General features: G+C 42.7%; 1 protein-coding gene across 2 annotated transcripts in view; it reads right to left on the bottom strand.

The window, feature by feature from the left end:
• The window catches only part of Setbp1 (SET binding protein 1), a 354,179-nt gene that overhangs the window by 308,647 nt on the left and 20,840 nt on the right, over positions 1 to 24,692 (bottom strand). For both annotated transcript variants that reach the window (XM_042675182.1, XM_042675183.1), the window contains exon 2: positions 21,678 to 22,331. In XM_042675182.1, coding sequence (XP_042531116.1) covers positions 21,678 to 22,157 — 480 coding nt within the window. In that variant the 5' untranslated portion in view covers positions 22,158 to 22,331. The remainder of the gene's footprint in view (positions 1 to 21,677; positions 22,332 to 24,692) is intronic.

Here is a 24,692-nt window from a genome sequence, read left to right as displayed (position 1 = left end):
CCGGAAGTGGTGCTGTGGCTCAAGTGGTAGAGCGCTAGCCTTGAGCTGAAGAGCTGAGGGACAGCGCCCAGGCCCAGAGTTCAGGCCCCATGACCAGACCAAAAAAAAAAAAAAAATGTTAGCTTCCTGACATCCCAGAGCTTTCTCTACTTGCCACTACTCTGATTTGAAGAGCTCTCTTTTCTCTTCACTGTGTTTAGGCGGCTTCTTCTTCTTCTTCTTCTTTCTTCTTCTTTCTTCTTCTTTCTTCTTCTTCTTCTTCTTCTTCTTCTTCTTCTTCTTCTTCTTCTTCTTCTTCTTCTTCTTCTTCTTCTTCTTCTTCTTCTCCTTCTCCTTCTCCTTCTCCTTCTCCTTCTTCTCCTACTTCTTTATCTTTTTTGCCTATCAGAATCATTTGTCTCATTCTTAAATGCAGATGAAGCATCTTATTTGATTTTATATTTTTAATGCTGAATGCAATGGACACCTTAGAATCCATGTTTATCTAATGTTAGCTGAAGAAATGATCACTCAGGAATTAATAGCAGGTGCCCACTTACACTTAAACTTGATTACTTGCACTTGACAGAAAACAGTGATATTCCCTCCAAACCTGCCAGCCACCCATAATTTTTAATAGATTGCAAATAAATTTAGTACAGAGAGATATCATTATATTCAGGGAGATGACAGCTCAGAGAAACACCAGTGTCTATTAGTGAAAAGCCACTAAACATCCAGAAGGTTTCTACTTCTGACTGTCCCCCGATTGCCCTGCTTTCTGAAATAAATCAGAGCCTACAGTACAAGAATCGGTATGAAGTGGCCAAGCTGTGCAAAAGTAATCACAATGGAGTAGAAGTGCATTATTCTGTCTCTTGGAATTAGCATATTTCTAAGTAATGAGTCTTAAATGAGAGAAGAGAAGACTTGGCTTTTCTCTACGAGAGAGCCTTCATTAATTCTCCAGAGAGAATCTAATAAAGGATAGCAGAACAAACAAGGGAGCTCATGAATGGCACTTGTGAGGACAGCCCCTCAAATCAAGTCTCCTTTTGATTGGATACAACTTCTTGTGGTTTTGGTTTGGGTTAGGTTTGGGCAAAATGCCAAGGACTATGTAGCATACCTGTGTGTTTTGGATTAGGTAGGGGTATGAAGTAGACATTACAAAACAGAGCATTTTTGTTTTGTATCAGAGAAACAGTATGTAAATGTGGATATGTCCCATAGTAGATTTGCCAATTACAAAGCACAAAGTGGCTGGTAAAATATCTGTCAGTAACAGAAAGATATGTGCCTTTCACATTCAAGAATCTAATGGTATGATGATATCTATAATCTCAGCACTGGGAGGCGGAAGCAGAAGGATTAAGAGTTCAAGGCCAGCCTAAGATACATAGTGAGATCCCTGTCTCAAAAAACCGAAAGCAACAACAAAGCTAGTTTCAAAGCACATTTTTTTTTGTGCTTTGCTAGTTTGATATAGACATTTAGGACATGTTTAAATTATTTCTGGTTTTGTTGAGGTTGAGGAACCATTCTAAACATCTCAATCCCTGCAATGACAACTTCTATTAGGGCAGAGAAAGCCTAACTAATCCCCCTCTCCCTCCAGACTGAAGGGCAATGCTGGCCATTTTGTATACAAGCAGCTTCTAGAACAGCAAGTTTAGAGGCCCATCTTCACGTCCCTTTATGAAATGGTCAAGACAGACAGACAGTCGGCAACAATCCTTCATGTACTTTCCAACGATAAGCCTCGCCTCAAGACTGAAAACCCATGGAAATCATTTATTATACTTTTACCCCAAAGTAGATGACAACAAAAAAAGATGATTGCAAGAGAAAGATAAACCTTAAGATAGTGTTTTTGTTTATACCTGTTTACGCAAGTGTATGCGCACATATGCATACACACATACATGCTCACATGTGTACACTTCTCACATACACCTCTCCATGTAGATCATCACCAAACACCTACATAAAACACATGTGACTTTAGCAGAGAGACTAGAAACAGGGAGACAACAAAATCTTCCCACTAAACAGACTTCATTCTAGTTACCAAATTAACATTCTAAAAAGGACTTCAAAGAATGAGATTCAATACGTAAGACAGAAGCAAGATCACAGAGCTAAAAATATTAAAACGAAACAAAAGAAAAATCTGTTGACATTTTTTGATAAAATCACCCCCAGACCATTAGGTCAATGGCAAAGGAATTTACCTCCTCAGTGGAGACCAGGATATGGAGGCAAAGCCAGTTGGCCAAGGTGGCTGGTACACAGTGTAGCCCTTTCATCCTGGGATCTTCTCTACAAAGTACTCTGAAAACACATGATGTAATGGAGTTTTGTGGCTTGAGACGTTTGCTAAAATAAGGCTTTTGTGGAGACTTTTTTTGTACCTTAAAAAGCTCATAAACTTCAAACATTTGATAGAATTAAGAAGCAATATAATTCCAGCTCATGGCTCTACACTAGGAATAGGAGGTCCTGTGTAGCTTCAAGATTAAGAACATAAACTTTGAAAACCGTCTGGCTGCTTTTAAGTTTAAGTCTTTTAGCACTCACTCTATGTCACCTTGCAGGCTATTTAAACTCCCAGGCCTATTGTTTCTCAGAAAAAACCATACCTATTAGAATTGTTGAGAAAGATCGCATACCAATTTATAGGCAAAGGGGTTAGTATGTTTTCTGCCATATAGAACTCAAGAGATGGGTATTAGCATTCAATTAGTCATAGTCTCTTCTAATTATTTCCAACTTTGGGCCTTACAACAAAGCAAAGTTCCTGCTTTCCTTGGGGGAAAAAAACATAAAAACCAAAAACAAACCCCCCCCCATAAAGTATTTGTTACAACTCACATGAACTAGTCGTTAAAGTTTAAAAATTATGTAACAACTTCATGAAGCTGAATTTGATGAATTATTCTCAATTTGATGGTAGAAAAATCATTTCTGAACTTAAAAGTCAAAGCACATCAGAGTAGAAGGAATCTGTTACAGACCTTCTCTCAAAGCCCTGTGAAGCCTCTTAGTTCTGAATTCCTCTAGACTAACTGAGAGCCAAGAGAGACACAGTACTTCCCCTATGAAACTTCTCATGTCTCCCTTCCCACCATTAGCCACCAGTACCACCCCAACACCCTCTACTAACATCGATTTCTAAGTTAAAAAGGAAACTACCTAAAATTGAAACTGCTTTGAGTCTATTATTGGAGGGGTAGGGGTGAGAAATGTTGATGAAAATAGTCAAAAAGTCATCATTTCCTGGAAGAGAAACCAATGTACCTTCAGCCAGCTGGAAAATCAGGGGACTGGGGTGGAGGGAGGGAGGCATCCCAGCCTGGTCACAAATTCACATAGTACCATAGAGATACCAATGAAATTCTGGGGATTCCCCATTGCAATGAGCCCCCAGGGCCATTCTAGCTCTCTGCTCCTCTAATTCACAAAGGTCCTGGTGAATTTCCATCACCTCCCTTACTATTAGGCTGGAGAAGTAATGAACTTGTGCTCTCCTGGAACACCAAAGCCATTTCCTACATGTAAGAACAGGCAGGGCTGAGAAGGGAGGAGGAAAGTGGACAATAGTGAGTCAAAACACAACTGCCTTATTTCCTAATGCTTCCTCCAACCCTGAGACGACCCTGCTCCACACACACCCCAACCCTAGCACAGGTACACAATTCCTTGAGCAGTGCAAAACAAACCCATTAAGAACCAATGCCCTGGCACAGCCAGATCCAGTGCTATAATCACATTACATTCTCTAGTAGATGCAAAAATTATATAAAATTACTCACTAAACTCTGAGCAGACACTGATGATTACAAGATTTAGGTGTTGAAAGAAAACAACACTATGAACATCAAATCAAGGGACTCTGTGTTGGAATCACCCACTCCTGGTCTTCCCTACCTTTGCCATCCCCCGTGAGAAGTTACCAAGCCCTCCATGGCAAGCAGGTTCTCTGTCATCACATGCTAAACAAGTGAGTGAAGGAATGACTGCTGTGCCACACAGATGTGGAAGACGGGGAAGTGGGGGAGGCACATGTGTACAACTCCGTTGACCTTGCAATGGGCAGTCATTTACTGATATTCTTTCTCATCCATGTTCTCTCTCTCCACCTCCAGGTCCCCACCCCCACTCATTATGCAGTCTGACTGAAAACCACTCAAAATATTTCTCAATTAGGAAAGAAAACAGGAATTTGCCACTTGTCTGCCTCCATTCTGTTGCCTGTCAGCCTTCAACAAATATTTCAGTCCTGGGCCTTTGCCTGCTGCTAACCCCTGTCCTCTAACCTCTGACCTTGCCCTCTTGAAATTCTCCAGCTTTTACCTTCTCAGCTTCCCAGCCCAGACATTCCACACCACACTGACTTGTCAGTGACTAGGTGTAACCAGAGGGAGGTCTAACGATGACCCCGAGGCCTAAGAGTCAGAAGAACACTGCTGAGACTCGTGTGATCAAAAGATGATTCGAAAAATTAGCACATCACAGTGGATAGGAGACTTCCAGTCAAGGAGCTCAGCTCTGTCACTCAGCCTAAATGAACTTCCCTTCCCCCATCCTCTCCCTTCAGAGCAGAGGTCCGACTCTAGTCTACATATGGTCCCCGTTCCCTCAGCCTACCTTCCTTTTTTTTTTTTTTTGGTTGATCATGGGGCCTGCACTCTGGGCCTGGGCGCTGTCCCTCAGCTCTTCTGCTCAAAGCTGGCACTCTACCACTTAAGCCACAGCCCCACTTCCAGCTTTTTCTGCATATGTAGTGCTGAGGAATCGAACCCAGGGCCTCATGCATGCAAGGCAAGCACTCTACCACTGAGCCACCTTCCAGGCCAGCCTAGCTTCTTTGAAAGGGTATGGCACTGAGCTTCAAGGCTCAGGCATTGGCTCTCAGAGATGTTGGTGGGCTACTGTCAGCGCTGATGTTCAGTTAAATCTTACAGTCATTCCCTCCCAAGGACCAGTCTCTTCTCAATCTCCTCAACTTCCATGCCTTTGGCTACCCTCCCACCACCTTACACTCTGAGAGACTTCCATGACTTCTCTTTCCTGGTACTTTTGTGGGCCCACCAGCATTAGAGGTATGCCATTTCTCTGTGCTTCTGTTATTTGAGAAAGGCTGAGAATATTGAAGGACTACTTCTTTTGCAAGGACTAGCTTCCTGTCTGATAGCACTCCTTCCCATGAAATTAATTGTGCTGTCTCTTGGCTCGTTAGAAAAGAGACACTCAGGTCCCAGGCAGCATTATGCAGGGTAAATCATGTTTAAGTAACTGAGAACTAGTGGGTCAGTTTTATCTTTTGTCGTGGCTGCGATCATTATTTAGCTGGTTCTCAAAATGCCTGGCAGTGAAGCTTTCATGTCAGGCCAGTATTGAAAGATAAATGTTTTCTTCTCTCCCCACCCCCATTGCCAGCCCTTCTTCTCTGAATGCTGCAAGCACAGGGCAGCTGGGAAATAAAAGGCTTCTTTATCTGATTTTCCTGGGCAAAGGCATGGTGGGTTCAGGAGGGTTCAAGAGGAAAGCGCCAAGCTGTAATGAGATGGGCCAAGTGAACAGGCAGGTCAGGCTCCCAAGCAAGGGCAATGAGTGGACATACCAATCAAGGGTCTTGTCTCCTTTTTTCCCCCCTCAGCATTGTGGACTAAAAAGATCATTTTTTGTTGTTGTTGTTTTGTTTTTGTTTTTGTGTTTCAAGACAGCCACTGATGGGTCATGTGATACCTGACAAATCCTGAGACCCCCATCGACCTGGGTGCTATGTCGTGCTCTGAAGAGGGAAGACTGCTCTGAAGATTTGAAAGGTCTCTTTCGGCGTTCATATTCTTTGTTTGTAACTGTCAAGCGATGAGAACCAGTGTGACCCTCGCACATAGCTATGGAGAGCACTGGCCAGTGGTACAAAGGCGTCTTCAGAGAAGATGAAAGTACCAACTTTCTGTGTAGCCACAGTTTGCTTCTGATAAAGCAGGAGAGGGAAATAGCGCAACACCCACTACACAAGGTGGAAATTAAGTCACAGGGACACTTTTGTTAATTAAATTGCCAAAGTCAGAGAGAAAAGTAATAATTTGTATGATTAGAATTGTATGTGTGTGGAGAGAGAGAGAGAGAGAAGAGAGATTAGAAATTTTAACCCAGAAGGACTCCAACTTTCTCTTGTCCTAAATTCTGATCCTATTAAGCCTCTTTCCTGTAGAGTATTGGGTAGGAAGAGGATTTCTGCTGTTTAATTCATAAAGATTTAGAATTCTCACTCTTTGTTACTAGCCTGGACAACCTAGCTGCCTAGAACAGAAGTCTCCTTTCTTCCACAGACCCTCAAGTGCCTATGGAAGGTCGTCAGTGACCCATGTATCATGATCCCTACTTGTGTCCAGAACACAGTACATCCTATGCCTATCATGCATTACTTCTCCACAGAAATCCCTGGAAGTCAGGATTCAAAGTTTAGTCATGCAGCCTATGGACCTCTACAACAGCTGGGACTTGTTCTTCAAAGATCCATTGCAAAGACTTGGAGGATGAATGAAGAGGAAAGAGCAGTGTTTCGACACAGAATGATTTAACCACATTGGTGGCATACACAACTTCAGAATACTACTCAGAGCCTTGAGCACACTGTTCTGCTGCTCTCACTACCTTCTCCCTGTTGCTCATGTGAAATATCAATTAAGAACTTAGACGCCAAGGTAAAAATGAAAGGGAAGTCAGGGCAGCAGGCAGTAAAGGATAAAAGTTCAAGAAAGCGGCTGGAGAAAAGAGCTAGGAATGTCCCAGCAACCCTCCTTTTCCTCCCTGAACCAGCTCTCCTGTCCCAAACATCCATTCCAAAGCCACCACTGGGCTCTTTTCAGCAGACACATGCATGTCCCCACAGATACCCTCTCACATACACATGTCCAGAAACTCTCAAGTTGGCAAACAAGTGACAATATGCAAATCATCAGAAGCCACAAAGATTTGCTTCGGTGGGGAGCTTGAACAAACAAGGGAACAATTTTGCAAGTGGCCACAGATGGCTCAGCTTCTCTGCTTACAATGGACACTAACAAGATTTGCCATAACTAATTCATTCTTTCACACCCTTGCCCTGTTCCTACACCTTCTGAGGGTGGGGAAAGTTCCCTATCAGAGCCATCTGCATTTTTGTCCCTTTCTAACACACACAACAAAGTGTAACTTGTTCATCCACACAGTGTATGGATGGGTCCCATTTAAAGTCATTAAAATAGGTTTGAGAGATTGTGGTGGAAAGTAAGCATATGCTGGCTTTTTCCCATCCGCCTTAGTTCCTTGAAAGCCATATCAGGAGACAGGGTGGAAAAGTAGAGATTTATTGGAACCTGTGCCAAGCTGGAGAACTCAGTAGTGGGATAAGAATAAGTAGTAAAGTATACATGAAATAGAATGGTCTGGAAACAGACGATGAATCTAGCAGGTCAAATCCTAACTTTGCACAAAGGTGAAAACTGAGCCGAAATAAAGGAGATAAATTCTGTCTTTACATAGCAAAAAGATAATTTTATGAGCCTTCTATGCATTCTACACTAGGCATCACCAGTGGAAACAAACCCTCCCAAGGGAAAGGCTGAATTGGGACTCTTTGTGCATACTTAATGCTCTTCTTTTTTCAAGGCCCTTTCCAGTCAGCTTTTCATAAGGGTCCCTAAGACACTTATGTATTCCTCAGATGGCAAATCAATGAATTCTTCAGAAGATAACTGAATTTCTCCAAGTAGCCAGAATCAAGAATGTGGAGGCTGTTTCTTCCTGAAAGCTCTCTCAGCTTCTTCAGTGGGATCACAAAAACCAAGGGTATTGAGGCTCTGTCTCTGGGCTTCCTTTTCTTTGCTACTGCTGTGTGATGACTTACTAATGGAGCTCATTGTCGATTCCCTCGCTGTGTTCCTCATGGAGGTAGGTGGCTTCCATTGCTGCACTTAGGGAGAAGTCAGTCTCTCTAATCTGGTCTACTTAAGGCATCCATTCCAGATTTCCTGTGTAAACCCTACAGACTAACAGGTCCCAGTCTGTTCACCACAACCAAGGGGCACATGAGTATTTTACACCTTTTGTACAATGCTTCAAATGATGGCCCTGATCCCTGGTAAATCTGATACATTGTTCAAACCCAGTCAGCATCTCCACTTCCTTTGCGGCTTCTTGGAGTTGCTCACCTCCCAGCACAAGCATCTACCCTGAGGCCCAAGCTCTCCACCAAGATGGAAAGCTTGTAGATTTCTATCAACGCCAAACAAATCTATGAAAAGCAGAAGTGAGCCTTTGCATCATCTCATCCACCACGGGTCCCCAGTTCGTCATTCATAGCAAGATAGGCCAACTAGGTTTACTTTTTTGTCAAATAAATATGCATTTGAGACCTACAGAAGCCAGCTATTGAGTAAACTATGCACATTATTATCCTGATTAGATAAAATTCATGTTTACAGATGAGTATGTTTCCATATACATCCATATGAATATCTATGTATATGAATAGGTATTTCTACGGTACTTTCTTGAACTATCAGGCTTGGAAATTACTTCAGTATCTTCTGTTCCAGTGCCTTCATTTCAAGAGATGACCTCTGGAAAGCAGAGGCGGGTGCAGAAACACTGATCATCAGGGACAGAGATGTGGTCTCTCATATCTTGGGCCTAGGCTCTGTTAGAACAAGCATTCTAATTAATATCTGTCTTCACAGAGGTTACATACACACACACACACACACACACACACACACACACACACACACACACACACACACTTGTGTAAGGATATATAGTACTGACCCTAAGCACACAAAGCACACCTCCCTCTCCTCAGAGAAACCTGAAGGACAGGTATAGATGTCCTAGGGGTGTTCCCAATGAATTCTATAATACTTCTGGACCATTTTTTTTCATAATTGTCCTCCCATCCAGTTCTTTTGCCTCCACTTCCTACAAACCATATGTTGTGGCCCTGAGCCCCCAGAGATGGACTTTCCTCTCCTGTGAAAAATAAGCTCTAAGGACCACCAATTATCCCCCTGCATTAAATAAGATGAACAGAAGCAGCCATTGCTGCTCCCTGTCAGAGACCAGCCAGAGAAGAAGCTGCTGCAAGCCCAAAATTGGGAGCAAAGGTCAGCTGTCATTTAGGACTGAAGCCAGAAGGAAAGACTTCCATCCAGAGGGTTAGCACCTGCTCCTCCCTGGAGGAGTTGGGCTGTCGGGCTGCAGGCAGCCTGTATCCATGCCCACCCGCACTCCTGGCCCTCATGGGGTGTCTTCAGTGGCTCTAGTATCAAGCAGCCCAGTACACTGGGTGGAAAAGACAAAAATGGCAGGTCAGATCTCCCCAGGGTACTCATGCCCCCTTGTACAAAGGTCACCTGGATGGAGATAGCTTATGTCTTTCCCCCAGTCCTTGGAATGCTGTCAGTGCCAAAATATGTGCTATATCATGCCCTTCCTCCACACGTACATTTTCTCACTTCTTCCCACTAGAGAAGCCCCACACTTGGGCTCCACACTTCCTCCGCCTCTCCCTCCTCCCCCCAGGGCAATAAACTGCACCTTTACTGAGGTTTGGCATTTCCAGTTTCCGATATCTCTGTTCCTGTTTCCAGTACTATATTTCCTTGGTTCTTTTCCCTCTGCTAAAATGTGTGAGGTTGTTCCGAGTGTCTTGCCAAATTTGTTATTCTCCCGCCATCCTAGACTGGGTATCTCAAGGACATCCTCTGGATTAAATACGCCAATACCATAAGGGCCTATGTATCTTGACATGGACACTAGACTGGATGCATGTCTTCTACTCATATTTTGTTCTGCATAAAGGGGATCATGTCTCTGTGTTCACTGAGGCACAGACGGTCCCTATCGCTCAATGAAATTGACCAGTCAGTCATGAGGTATTTTTTGAGTCTCTGACATCCTCTCTCCCAGCTGAGTTGCTATGGAGAAGCCTTTCTGTCTCAATTCCTACTTTGATGTAGCTTACAAGTCAGACAGACAGGGTTCCCCCAATGGGGTGTTTAAGGAACAATACCTAGTTAAATCTCTGCAATATTGCTTGGCATGCAACAAACAGTTGTGAAGAGAATGCTTTTGATTGAGCAATTGAATCAATTAATGAATGACTCACTGATGCTGAGGAAGAGCGCACTTCAAGTGGGACAATTAGCATCAGCAGTGGCATCCAAGGGCCAGTCGGCTGCAAGAGTAGGCAACTCAGGCTCCGCACAGCCCCCGGTTTAGAAGGCGGACATTCTCCTTGCTATCGTCTGCTGCTTCCACACTCACAACTCTCGAATCTTCAGCCCTCAAAGAAATAAACTCTGGGGAAGGCTTCTGGGCTAATTGGAGCCCAGACTGCATTTGCTGTCATAGGGGCAGTTTCTGTACTTAGGAGCCTGTGCATGCTGTCACCCAGTCTGTGACCAGCCATCCTTCGCCAGTCCTTCATTGCATCCAATGTGGCCACATGCTAACTTCTGTCTTTCTCTAATTGCTTTGGACAAGCTTTGCGTTCATACACAGATTAAATTAGAAAAAGGAAAGAAAGGAGGAAACATTTCGCAAAAGCACGCTCATTTCACATGGCAAGGAGTTGAGTACATTGCTCAGGAACGTTGCTCTATTTCTTAAAATCCATAGAAGCCTATGATGTATTTTAAGAAATTAAAATATACACATGCAAATGTATGTGCATACACACACACATTCTAAGTCATCTAGGAAAATAGTACATACTATGCAGAAGGATGCAAGACAAGCCTCTGGTCTCTCTTTCTATCTCATTGTCTTTCTTCTCTCTGTCTACTGTGTTTGTTCTGCTGTATGTCGCTCTAGGAGACTCCTCAGATCCCCAGCACTGTGAGGTCATGGGCCTAGCCCAACAGTAAAAGGAGAAAAAAGAAATACTGTGTTTATAAGCAGCTTTATGAATTTCATGGATCTTCAAAATAGGCCTACCTTTCCTCACCCTAAAGGAGCGAACATACCTCCTCCTCCCATAGGCTCCCAAATAGAGATGGAAGTGCCTACAGGGAGACCAGATGCCAAAAGCTGCCAAAGACTTGTTGGTGATCTGTACTAATTTAGAACAGAAGGGAGAAAGAAAAATCAACCCTAGAAAGGCACTAGCTCCAGGGACACAAGATCCTTTTGTAAGATCTGACCAAACTCTGGCAGCTGTGGCATCTGACTGGCATGGTCTCGTTTCATAGAGAAAGAACTCGAAGGACAGAAATATTCTAGCCATGGGTATGGAGCAAGGATGTCCGGCTCCCTCCTCAGGTTCTGTACTCTATGCTGGCTTGCGTGAACACAGGAGTCTGCAGGGCAGGTACACTACAGTCACCGCTTCCTAGATGCCTTGCATACCCCCAGGTGAGTTTTATTAGAAGTCATTGGGCCCCACCATGTTCATCTGTATAATGGGGATAACGGCATCTACCTAGTGATTGTAGGCCAGATTTGGTAGGTAATAATGTGGTAGACATTTGACAAAGTTCTCAACTACTCTATATTCCAATCTGGTGACCATTATTCTGCCCAGGAGAGTAATCTCAATAGCCAATGGGCTCAGGCTTCCCTCCAAAAAGTCTCTGTGGTGCTGCTGATAGGTGAGTAATGGTCTCCAGAAATAAACCAGGCAGCCTGAGAGTCTGGGCACCTGGGCATCAGAGGCTTGTGAAATGAGGCTTGTGAAATAAGGCCCACCCTACCCTGAAGCACCTAATGGATCTTGCTGGGACTCTATTAGGCCTAGTTTCATTTATTTTTAATCTCTATTTTTAGTTTTTGTGTTCTTTTGTTTTTCTCCCCTGCCAAGAGATTAATGTGTAGGTTCTTAAACAAGGGGGTCCCCGTTTACAGCTGACAGCAGCAGCTGCGACCTCGGACTGTCCTGCCGAGTGGCAGGGAATCGAATCAAAAAGAAAGGCAAGTGGACAACCTTTCCTCCAGGGAGCATGAAACACAATACCAGCCTTTAGCCAAACCCAGCAGACACCAGCCCTGATTGGAGGTTGTCTTGGAACAAAGGGAAATTGGTATTTAAAAAAAAATTCTGAAAGCCAACTCAGCAGATGGTTTCTTCCTGGCCTCCAGGAGGGTAGGGGAGAGGTGGGAGCAAAGGAAGGAGGCTGGGATAGCACAACTGCCACCATGATCCAGATGACTGAGAAGTGACAACGATGGGGGGGAGGACTGACCTCTCACCCTAGAATTTCACAAAGGGCAATTACACCATGTGGCAGGTATCTGGGCCCAGCCGCTGACCATCTCCAACCTGCAGCTGTTGTCAGTCAGAACCAGGCAGGGGCTTTATTAACAGCAGAGGAGAGAGAGTTGGCAGTGAGAAGATATTAGAAGAGGCAATGGAAAAGTTTGATTCAAGACTACAGTGTGTTAGAAAAACACAGTATTAGGATTCTAAAGAGGAGCACCTTCTAGTTGCATGGCCCCATTAATATTTCTCAACCACTTCCTAGCTTATTCAGATAATCCTCAGGATCATTATTAATCTTGCTTTTAAGTAAGAGAAAACACAGATCCAGTTGTGAAAGGCAGAATGGAGATTCAAACTCAGAACCTCTAGCTTGGGATAGTCTTCTTTTTTCTAAACCCTATTTTTTTTCTTTTACTCCAGGACAAGACAATTCAGAAGACCTTGTAAATAACTCTAGATTAAGTCATATAGAGCTTGCTTTCCCACAGCCCTGGACCACACTGCCCACATATCACCCTGTCCATGTCTCTTCGCAGCTAGGAGCTGCAGCATGCTTTCCAGCAGGAAGATAGCTGTGGGCAGACAAGAAAGAAGCTGTGGGTTTAGGGATGATGTTGCAATGCTGAGATTTACCCACAGACTAGGTATGGGTGGTAGGAACCACCCAGCAAATATAAGGACTGAGCTCATCTCCTACATTAGGGACCCAGCAGCCAGAGAGCAAATGGCCGAATCTTCTAGGGATGGAGTCCTGCTGCTGGAAACTAGAGACCTGAGGGTTTGCACCTTCAACTTCCCAATCGAATCCCTCTGTAATTAGTTGTAAATTCAGGCAAATCATTTTTTAAAACCATTAAGAGTAGGCCAGGCAAGATGGTTCAGGTGAAATGGCTCAGGCAAGGCAAAGATTGAGAAACCATGGTTTGAGGTTAGTCCAAACAAAGAAGTTCACAAGTCTCCACCCGAACCAATGGCTGTGTGAAGTTACACAATTCTGCCATCCTAGACATAGGACAAATGCGATAGCTGGGGGCAGTGCTAGGAGTTGTTCATCCCTAGCAACTACAAGAAGCACAAGTAAGAGGATTACAGCTTTGGCCAGCCTGGGCGTCAAGTGAGAACTTACCTCAAAAATAACCGTGGCAATAAGGGACTAGAGAAATGGCTTAAGTAGGAGAGCACTTGCATAGCAAATGTTATAAAGCCCTGACCTCAATCTTCAGTAAAGCAATAAATACATAAATAATACAATTTAAAAAGCCCATTCCCCAAGACTATAAAATAGGGAGGATGAACAGCTATTCCACCTAACCATCCAAAGAACAAACCAGAAAGAAGCAAGAGTTAGGGAAACAGGGACATGATTTGTTGAGGTGTCAGGGTGATGTGGTGGTGGCTTTCAGTTTTCTATACCATGAACTCTCCATAGCCCCTATCTTGACAACTTTTCTTCACCCTGGAATTTTCCCTAAGTGTCCAGAGATCAATTATTCTTAGGAAGATTTTTTTTTTCATCACTCCTGTAGCATTCATACTGAATATGCCATACAACAGTGTAGATACAGATCGAACTCCAATGCTTCTGTTCTGCCACAGTCTGTCTGGATGGTAGCATGGAAGGCAGAAACATGAGGGAAAGAGTTCAGATGCTTCTAAGGAATGGATTCACAGTACACAGAACTGACCAAATAGGAGTTATTTGGATAGCTAGACAAGGAGGAACTTTACCATGGAACAATCTACATGGGCAGAGAGCTGACAACAGCTCACCTAGGCTGGGGAAAGAAAGTGACTATGAACAAGGCTGTAACTCCTGCCTTCACAGAGTTTACAGCATAACAGAGAAATAAACACTTCACTTTGACAGCAAGTGCTTTAACAGCCATCTCCCGTACACAAAGGAGATTATAATGTAAAGGAGAAACCAAGTTTAGAAATGGCAGAAGTTATTTGAGTCATAACTCTCTCTAGATCTCTGCAGAAAGAGATGACTATAAGAATTATACAGGAAGAATTATACTTCGAGCCGTGGCTCGAAGTGGTAGAGCACTAGCCTTGAGTGCAAAAGCTCCAGGACAGCACCCAGGCTCTGAATCCAAACCCTTCAACTGACCAAAAAAAAGAATTATGCAAACACCCAAATTTTGACTCAGACACTTCACGGAATGTAGTATCTGATGGCTTGGACTATCAAAGAAAGATAGCACAAGGCAGTAAGAATTTGTAGAGCTTTCCTTTGACCTTGATCTCAAAGCCCATTAACAACAGTAAAGCAGCCAGAAAGCTAGTACAGTCCAGGATCACCTTAATAGAGGTGCTGACTGTGTCTACAGCTTCGGTTTTAATCTCCTGGCACTCTGCGGTCCACACTACTTCCTGGCATTGTACTCTTCTCTGTAAGTTCACCCTGCCTATGCCTTCTAGGAAAGATGCTGACATGGTAGTATTCCCAGCACACCGACAGGCAGATGGCATCAGAAATCCAAAGAACACTTTCAGGAAGTAAAAATATTTAGTTGTTAAAGACGATTGTTTTTAATGTAATGTAAGAAATTGCTTTCTAAACAAGTGCTGTCTCAAGAGGTGGCATATCCACTTCTCTGAGGGCCTCTGGCCAGCACTAGGGTGAGGTTTGTTCATTTAAGGAACATTCTACAAATGTTCTTTTTCATGTCAGTAATGGCCATGATTCTGGAAGTGTGACTCGGATGTCAATCCATTCGGGTTTTGACCCAGATCTTCTGTTGTCAAATCCCCTGCCCACTTAACCAGGTGCTGACTCTAGCCTGGCCTCTCAAAGGACATAACTCCTATTTGAGACCCTTTTGCAGCTCCCAGTCTTGGCTTTCTCTACGAGCTAATAGTTCTCAAAGTCCAACACAGCACAAAACTGCCATTCAAAGATGGGGTACTTTTTTCTGCCAAAGGTCATTTGGATATTATAAACTATTCGAAAGTGTCATTTCAGGCTGACAGGCTGCAAGAGGTGACAAGAAGCAGGTGTTGGTCCACCATGTACCAAACGATTTCTCAGGCATTGTATGCCAATGGGCCAGACAGTCCTCACTCCTGAATGATAGGCTTCAAGTAGGAAAACAGAGACAGTTCAAGAACACAGTGCTACAAGGAAGCACCACAGGCCCAAACAATGTCTCCTTTCCCCACAAAAAAAGACAGGGATAGTGACATTAAGGAGATACCCCTGTGTATTCAAGCAATTCCCTTTTGCTGCACCCTCGATCCACCATGAGGAACAACTGCTTTAAGTTACATTCCCCAGTGACCAAATCCAGCTGTGAAAAATACTATAATTCTTTAGTCAGATTTCATTCACAACATTAAACAAAGGAACCGACTGGTCTGGCATAAAGAGGCTGCTACAGTTCTGAGAGAATTTATATTTGTAAACAATTACTTCTTCTTGGCACCATGGCTCACCTTGAGGGGCAGAATCATTTACCTATTGCCTTTCCGAATGTTCTACCCACTCCCATCTAACTGGACAGAAACTAGGAGGCAAAGACCATCTGGGAAAAATACTCAATAAACAAGGTCAGATAAAGCACACGGAAACATAAGCTGCAATTGATACGAATGATGATTATCAAATGGCCTCACGAGGTGGGAACTGCTTGGACTTTTCAGAGTGAAGAAAGGCCTCCATGGTTTTCCAGATGAGGTCAGAGGCCCACAGGAGGTGAGGGAAGTTAACTCTGGAAGGTACAGACTGACAGCCTGAAACTTTAGAAAGAAATGATCTTCATAGGGCAAGGGCCTATGAGAAAGAATCCTGGAAAAGATGCAACACACATCTCTTCCCATGCAAACCTTGAGTGTTTCCTGTTCTGACATGTTGAACTAAACACAAACACGCCTTCAGCAAGGGGGCCCACTGCTTCTCCAGCCAACACTAGTCCACTTCACCGCAATGACTGAGAATTCAGTCTGAATGGGTGTCTGCACGCTGTGTCTCTCTGTCTGGACACATCCTGGGAACCTGGCTCTTGATCTTCTGCCCTCTTCTCTAACAGCCTTCCCTCCTGACCCCTCCTTGAGAAAAGCTCCCAGAGCCTTACTGCTACCCTTTAAGTCATTCAGAGGCCATAGTTGAAACTTCACCCTCAAACTGTTGGTCCTATGCAAAACTCAACACAAATTTTCAGCTCACTGTGGGTAAAAACAATTCTCTGAAGACACTTAGCTTCAATGTCTTCTGCTGTTGGTTTTCTTTATTTACTGCTATCAGAGAAGAACCTGAACCAAAGAAGCATCTGACTGAGAACCTGGAGCAACCTGCCATGCCCCTCCCCCTGGCTGCCCTGACTGCCTAGCTAAGGTCCCGCTTGTGTCGTGACGAAGTGAGGCAGGTGCCAGATGTCAGAACATGTTCGGTATGTTAAACTTTGATGGTCAGATGCTTTCGACTTTAAGTTGTTTTAATTAGAAGTCACAGGATAATAAAGAAGAAGGCAAGAAGAGTTAGTTTTCCTTGACTTCTATTTAAAATTTTAAAAAATGAGATGCAACTGAAGGTCAGCTGGAAGTAAAGCCATGACAGGACGTTCTGCAAGAGTGAAATATCAGTGGTTGAGAAGGGTGGAGGGGGTGGGCTCTTCTCCCAAGGCCAGCAGTGTGCCACCTGCCAGCAAAGCTATACTTGGTGGTTCCTTTGACACCACATTAGAACTTTCGTTTTGAGTCATCTTTTGTGCTCAGCTGATTTGGGAGATAAATGATCACAGAGGGGAAAAAAAGACATTTGAAACATCTCTGAATAAATCTCCACAGCAAGTCTCCTCCCTCTACCAAAATCAAGCATTAAGGATGAACCATACCAGCCTACCCTGGTAAAGACACAGCAACAAGACACTGGAACTGCTTCCACTAACACCTGTACCATAGACCAAGCATTCAAACAGGTCACAGTGCCTCCCTCAGAGAAGGATGGCAGACAGGAATCTGAACATGGTTTCCTGACTGAGGTGGTATTCAAAGCAGCCCCAAGGCACTTCCGGCCTTCCAGTGACATCATTATTAAGGTGCTGGTGTGATACTCCATTTTCATGCAGTCAGGACAGGTCTTCAAAGGTTGAGTGGTTTATTTGCCACAGGCTATTCAAAGCCAGCAAGTGAAAGAACTCAGGAGAGAGAGAGAGTTCATCCTGGAATCTAGCCTAGACACCGCAGAATGCTATCCACACCTGGAAAATGACTCTCTGGCTAAATAGCATATGGGTTTTTTTCCCCCCTGGTCATCCTGTCAACTTGGGACCTCAAAGGCATAGAAGCACCATGTCAGTCTCTCCATGGAGAATCCCCAAACCCAAGAGGTAACAGACTAGATTGAAGTTGTAAATACCAGATATTCTCAAACACAGAAAGAGAAAAAAGTAAAAATAAAAGAGGAGTGCGACGTGGGGGTGATCAAAAATTCACAGAATATCATCTTAGAACTCTCTGTACATGTCTTTTTCTGTGAACATACTTTCAGAGACTCATTTTCATAATCTCTGTTTTTTATTGACTTCTTAGAAGGGCACTATATCTCTTACCTAATACTAAAATGAAACAGTGTAGGAATTATGACAAAGTAGCTCAATATATCCTGAGCTAGCTCTCCCTCAGCCTTTACTTCCTAACAAATTCTGTTTTCACACATCATGTAAGCTATTAATAATAAATCCTTCCCCAAGAAACATCTCCATCCCCAACCCTGGCTAGAAATACCCATGAGCCCTTGAGACAGGAAGGTAACATTTCCATGAGTCTGCACTGCTCATGCTCTACCATGTTCCCTGACCATCTACAATGTCTTGGTTGGTCCTAGGTTTGAAATCTGGGAAAAGGCTCTAGAGGATGTTAGCTAGACATCTTCTCATGATAAAGCTAAGAACTCCTGTAACGGTTAACCTAACAAAGCAATTAACTTGTGATATGTAGGTTCCATCACCATTTTCCTATAGCCCTTTCTTTTACCCAAAACAACAACAAACAAACAAAAAACAAAACAATGAAAAAGAAAATCATGTGGAATCCAATATGAGCAGTTTTTGCCAGAGGCTGGTAAACAATCACTTGGACAAAATTAATTGGTTGACTTACAAAAACACACACACATAATGCAACACCCAATTTCCTTGACCCTCTAATTAAACTTGGAGGTTGAATAATTAAAAACAAACCAAAATGAAACAAAACTTGTTATCCTGAAACTTCATGTCTTTCCCTAAGTCAAGGGTTGATGACATTTTTATAAGACCAGATCGCAAACAGCTTCAGCTATAAAGGTCATTGTGACTTGGTGACCCTCCTCAACTCTGTCACTGTAAAAATCAAAGTACTCACAGGCAAAGTACAAACAAATGGATTTGGCTCTGTTCCAATAACATTTCATCTATGGAGACTGAAATTTGCATTCCATATGAGTTTAACTTATTTCCAAATATTTCTTCCTTTTAATCTTTTTAAAGTATAGCAATCATTTTGTTTGCATGTGAGCTGTACAAAAACAGGAAGGAGGTGGGATATGACTTGGTGACTGTGGTTTGCCAACCCCTGCGGAAAGTCAGCACACACTACCAGATGACTACCAAGAGGGGCCTCCACCAGCAACTCCTCTGTCGCTCCTGGCACAGGGCTGGATTCTCAGGGGCCTCTCCCTGAGCACGTAAGGATACTTGCTTCATTAAAAAAAAAAAAAAAAAAAGATCTAGAAGATAGGATTTTAATGCCACAATGATGTGATATTCCAATGGGCAGCAGGCTATCTTTGAGAAATAGATGGTAGTCCAATACTTACAAAATGTCACTGCTATCCTTTCTCTAGTCAAACTACTGATCATATACTTCTCACCTACACAAAGGCAATTCAACTTCAAAAGACTGAGTTTTTCCATACAAATACTAGACTAAGTCTCCAATCCCAACCTCAACTTCAGTTTTTGCTTACTTTCAAGTTGCAAAACAACAACAATTTGAAAAGAAATTAAGGTAACATTCTAATCCAATACAGAGCTGAGAATGTTTTTTATCATCTATCAAGGAATTACAACTCCATGCTGGTAATTTTATTCATGTATTTCTGTTACATATACTACAAAGATGTCATAAAGATAGTGATATATAGAATATGAATAAGCTCCTGACAATTAAGAGGATTTTTAAGTATATTTCTACCTCTGAGTCATTATGAAAAGGTACTATATTTTGAAATCAGACTGAGTTCCTTCTTTCTCCTTTCCCTTTTATTTAACAAGTCACATATTCAAATACGTGATTTCATCTCTCTTTCCAACAAAGCCTTCTTCAAAGGGTACGTTGTTTTATGAGTGAATATGTCCAGCTTGAGAATGTTAGACATGTATCACTGCAAATTACAGTTTTATAGTTCATCCTATGTCACAAATTCCAAATCATTACTCCATGTCATTACAGTGAGTAGAAGGCTGTGTTTGGGAACAACTTGTGACTTTTAGTAAAGTAGTACCTGATCTGAAACTTATTGTTTTCAAAGGAATGAGTTGCATTGGCATACCCCCAAGCCAGGTGTTGTTCCCCAAATCCTGTCAGTGATGGAGATGGAGGGAAAACAGTAACTATAAGTAACAGTTTTTAAAACTGCCCACCCCTCTGAGACCTAACAACACAGAAAGAACTGTATAGCTCAAGGCCAGAGTTAGAAAAACTCATTCTCAAAGGTGAAGAGACCCAACTGCAAAGCAATGCTTCACTGTGGCATTTTCTTGCAAGAACCACAGAATAGTCTACAAGTGTTGACTGGGTTGTATGACAGGGAACCCAGAAATCACAGTAAAGTTTAGTGAGGAGAAAACATGACCTCTATGTGCTGGCAAAGCAGGCCAATTTCTAAATATTTCTTTGTATCCCAAAATGCTAAAGTTGTGTGACCAACTGTCCTTGTTTTCCCAAAACTGACATAATTTTTGGGCACAATAGTTTCAGTTTTAAAACCAGGACAGGCTTATTGAGCCAACCGTGAGGAGTTAGTCACCCTAAAGAGATGCTTCTAGCTCTTTTATTTGGATTTTAAATACATCAAACTGGTCAAAAGTCTTTGGAAAGACGCAGTCCTATATTAAAGAGTTAATATGACTCCAATGGTTTTATTTAAAATGACTATACCACAAGACTGGGAGCATGACTCAAGTGGTAGAGCACTTACCTAGCAAATGCAAGGCCCTGAGTTCAGAACCCAGTACCATCAAAAAGAAGGGGGTAGGAGAAGGGGAAGAGGAGGAAAAGGAGGAAGAAGAAAAGTAGGAGAAGAGGAGGGGAAAAAATGACTGACCCAAAAACCACTGGTAGCAAAAACATTGCATTTCCTTATAATCTCTGGGTTACAAAGTTTCTATATCTCTACCATTTTAAATTAATCCATCATGGTAAAAGAACACAAAAATGAGAGAGACACAGATTCTAATTAACAACTACTACTTTGAACCTCATATCTCTGTCAATAAAAGGGTATCATTTAGTGCCATCCTCAAATTCTAAAGGCTCTCCAAGACAAAATCTTTCCATACTAAAGCAATCAGTCTTCTACTACCATAACAGGGTACTACACTCATCCCAGGAAGAGATCATTGTAAGATCCCCAAATAAGTCCAACGAACCATGGAAATGTTGACTTCCAACCATGTTTCACACACCACTAACCACCTCCAATGGCTCTAAACACAAATATATGACTTTTGTGAAGAAAATGACAACCAACCAGGATCATGTAATATCTGGCCTTACATATCTGTGATGTCTCCAAAAAAGATTCAAGCCAATCCCCTGCCCTTTCTCCAGTTTTCCTTAGAATAGTCTTCTAATTTTTCTCAATGGTTTTTCAGGATGATCTCTAGGCCCTGCAAGAACCTGGGTTACTATGAACACGGCTTAGTCAGGTTAGAGATTTATCTTTAAGGAGACATGTGATACCAAGGACTAACCCAAAAGGAAATATAAGCAGTCCTGACTGCTCTGATTGACCAACTCTTACATTTGAGAATCAGTGCAAATGTTAAAGCAAAGGAAATAAAAAAAGAAACCAAATTTTGGTTAGCGCTCAGGTCACCCAGCCATCTGGATGCTATACAATAAACAGGAACACTCCAGAACTATAAGGGCAGTAGCGTCTTCATCTCCAGGTAAGTAGAAAATATAATAATAAACAGGATATTATACCAAGATACATCATATTATATATATGCATATACATGCATATATATACATATACGTGCATTTATAAGTATGCATATATATATATGTGCATATATATACATATATATATATATGTGTTTCCTCTCCCTGGAGCCCTAAATAATCCGCCAAGGAGGATGGTGAAACTAAAGTAAGTAAATGCTTAAGTAGACTTTCAATAGTTGTGGATACAATGGAGAAACAAATAAAAACAAATCTGTAAGCAAGGGCTTCCTACCTTCTTTTTGGAGTGGCTTCTTTCTTCCTCCTTCGTAGCTTTGCTATTTTTCCCAGCACGGGACACCTTCTGTTCCCCAGACTGCTTGATGGTGATCTTGATCTCAGGTGGGCATATATAGTTTTCCAGATTCTTTGGGGGTTTCTTAGCCCGCTTTGTGGTCTGAATCTTCAGCTTCAGACTCCCCTCTGTGAAGTTTGCCTCCTTGATGGAAAACTCCTGCTCTTCCAAGCCATCTCCTGCCACCCATTTCTCACTGTCTGCATTGGAGTTGGAGTCCACATCTCGCCCTGAGCCCAGTTCATCCTCCTCCTCCGGCTCCATGTGCTCTCCGCCCACTGGGAGGCCCTTCCCAGATCCTGGAGCAGAGAGCAAGGCTTCTCCTGGGACAGATGAGGGTTTGGCTGAGGAGACTGGCAGGAATTCTGACTCACTGCCCCCTCTTTGCCGGGAGCTGCTTAGCATTTCTCTGGACTCCATGACAATCCCCCACTGTCTTCAGGAGTTCTCAGGAGGGAGAAGGGGAAAAAGGAAAAAGGTAAGATCAGAAGGAGAGGACACCCAAAATTCCAAGAACAAAGGAGTCCAATGGCTAGGCTCAGAGTCCCATGGATGGAGACACGGTGAGGTGTTCAGAAGAGATCAGATCTGCAACTGAGAAGCAGAGAGATGATTAGCTATGACAGGAAGGAACATGACTCTAAAAAGATACTCAATCTAAGTCCCAGAAGTCCCTTCCCCCTTATCTACAGCATCAAAAGAAAAAAAATTCACCAGAATCTGTACATCTCCAAATTGGATCATACTTGGAGTAAAGGGGGAAAACACAGGTATGTCTTTCGTAATGGGTTCTTATTCATTTTTTTAATGGCTGCAGGCCCAAGGAAAAGATAAGCAGGGTGAGTCCTCCAGCCAGAAACAAGCTAGAGGTTTCTTTTTTGTTTGTTTTAAAAAAATATTTTTATTATCTTTAAGTAGTTATACAAAGGAGCTGCCACTCAACAAAGCAGTTTATGACTACAGTGCAACATGCCTGGTGTCACCCCTTCCAACATTCTCACCCACCTCTTACCACCCATTCCTTCCCTCACTTTTCTTAATTTTTTAGGATATGTATCGATTTTCTGGCCATTTAACCAAACAGTTTATGTACAGAATGCATCTTGCTCTGTGTCACCCCCTTTAACATTTTCATTCCCCCTGGGACCCATCCCATTCCTTATTCTTAATTTTTTGGTATATACAATGTATTCTGCCCTTTTCCACCTTCATTTGTCTACCCCTCCCCCTCCCCAAGCTAGAGGTTTCTTACAGCCAAGCCACATTTAGCTGAGTCACCAGCAAAACCAACCATGACGAAAGGGAACTCTAAGTGTTGATGCTCAGGTCTGTGGGAACTGCATCTGGGTGTCTCTGTGTACCACATCCCCCTCCCAGGTGAAGAACAGTTTGCAAAGCCAAAGAAACACAACCCCACCCCTCCCACCTGTACCAAGCTCCTCTCCTTCAGAAGAAAGACGTTTACTCAACCTTTATCGTCTCCTTTCTTTGTGTACTACTTCAATTACATAAAGTCTTGTCTCGCTTCGCACAAATCACAACTTAGGTGAGAGACCTCAGAAAGGAAAACAAAAAGATCTCAGTGGGAAATAGGTACAATTATTAATACAGAATCAGCTAACTTGCAGAGTTTCAGAAAGAGGCTTAGTAGCTCTGCTTTAGCTTTATTCGGAGAGTGGGTAAGGCAGAGTAAAAGAGGTGAGACTCTAGTAAGCTGCTTAACACTGCTTAATATCGGTGGAGACATTTCTGTAAAAACAAAAGGAGCCCTCTGCCTGCTATAAAGGAAAAGACGAACTGCCCACTGAAATAATCAAACCTGGACAACACCAAAATCTGACATATTCCATTTCAGTATTCATGTAACAGAGTACATGGTAAAAGTTTGTAGTCTGTCACCAGTGAAGAGTGGTGTGAACTAAAATCTTATAAGAGAGTAGTGAGTAAAACTAGAACTTTTCATCAGAAAGGATTGAGTTTGCACTTCTTGGTATCTGTTTCTGTTTCTCAGCTTCTCTGCCTCTGTCTCTCCCTCTATTTCTGTCTTCTCTCTCTCTTCCTACCCATTACTTCATTCTTCATCCTATTCTACTAGTACTTTTTTTACTTCCAAAATAAAGTATGAGAACACAGAACTTTCTAAATCTAAACAGCTGACATTAGCTCTTAGAAAAAGAAAGGAGCAAAAGGAGATACCCTATACTAAAAAAATTAATGTTTCCAGACATACACACACATAAATATTTAATTATTTTCAAAATAGCCATAGTAGATTATTTTAATTCCTTTTCATGTTCTTTACATGAAGTGGTATTATGGCTACATAACAGCAAAAGGAAATGGTTAGAGAAGCCACATTTCATGGGCTCTTGGAAGTGTTAGCAATCCCCCTAAGGATCATCTTCTCCCTCATTCTCCAACCCCCAACCCCTAAGATGACAGAGAAAAACCAGACTTTCCAACCACATGACTAGCTAAACCATCTTTCCCTCTTACTCGTTTTATGTCCCTTATTCCTAATTTTAAAATTTCAAAGATCAAAAGGAATCCCAACCACCAATCCTTAAGCAAAACTCAAGAGCCTTTGAGGCTATACCCAGACCCGATATGTCCCCCTCCCTGCGTCAGGCTACAGGTCAGATCTCTCTCAAGCCTTTGGTCTCCAAGTGTTTTTGCTGGTTCCAGTAGAAGATATTACCATACAACTTTGGTTTCTACTTCTGAGTGCATCAATTTTAAAAACTGGCCAGGGGGGCTGGGAAGGTGGCTCAGTGGTAGAGCGCTTGCCTTGCATGCCAGAGGCCCTGGGTTCGATTCCTCAGCACCACATAAGCAAAACGAAAAAAGCCGGAAGTGGCGCTGTGGCTCAAATGGTAGAGCGCTAGCCTTGAGCTGAAGAGCTGAGGGACAGCGCCCAGGCCAAGAGTTCAGGCTAAACAACCAGACCCAAAAAAA

This window comes from Dipodomys spectabilis, unplaced genomic scaffold, assembly GCF_019054845.1.
Source record: "Dipodomys spectabilis isolate Male_0828 unplaced genomic scaffold, ASM1905484v1 ptg000024l, whole genome shotgun sequence".
In the NCBI taxonomy this organism is placed as follows: Eukaryota; Metazoa; Chordata; class Mammalia; order Rodentia; family Heteromyidae; genus Dipodomys; species Dipodomys spectabilis.
Note: the sequence above shows the minus strand (reverse complement) of the source record. Positions and strands in the feature narration are given on the sequence as shown.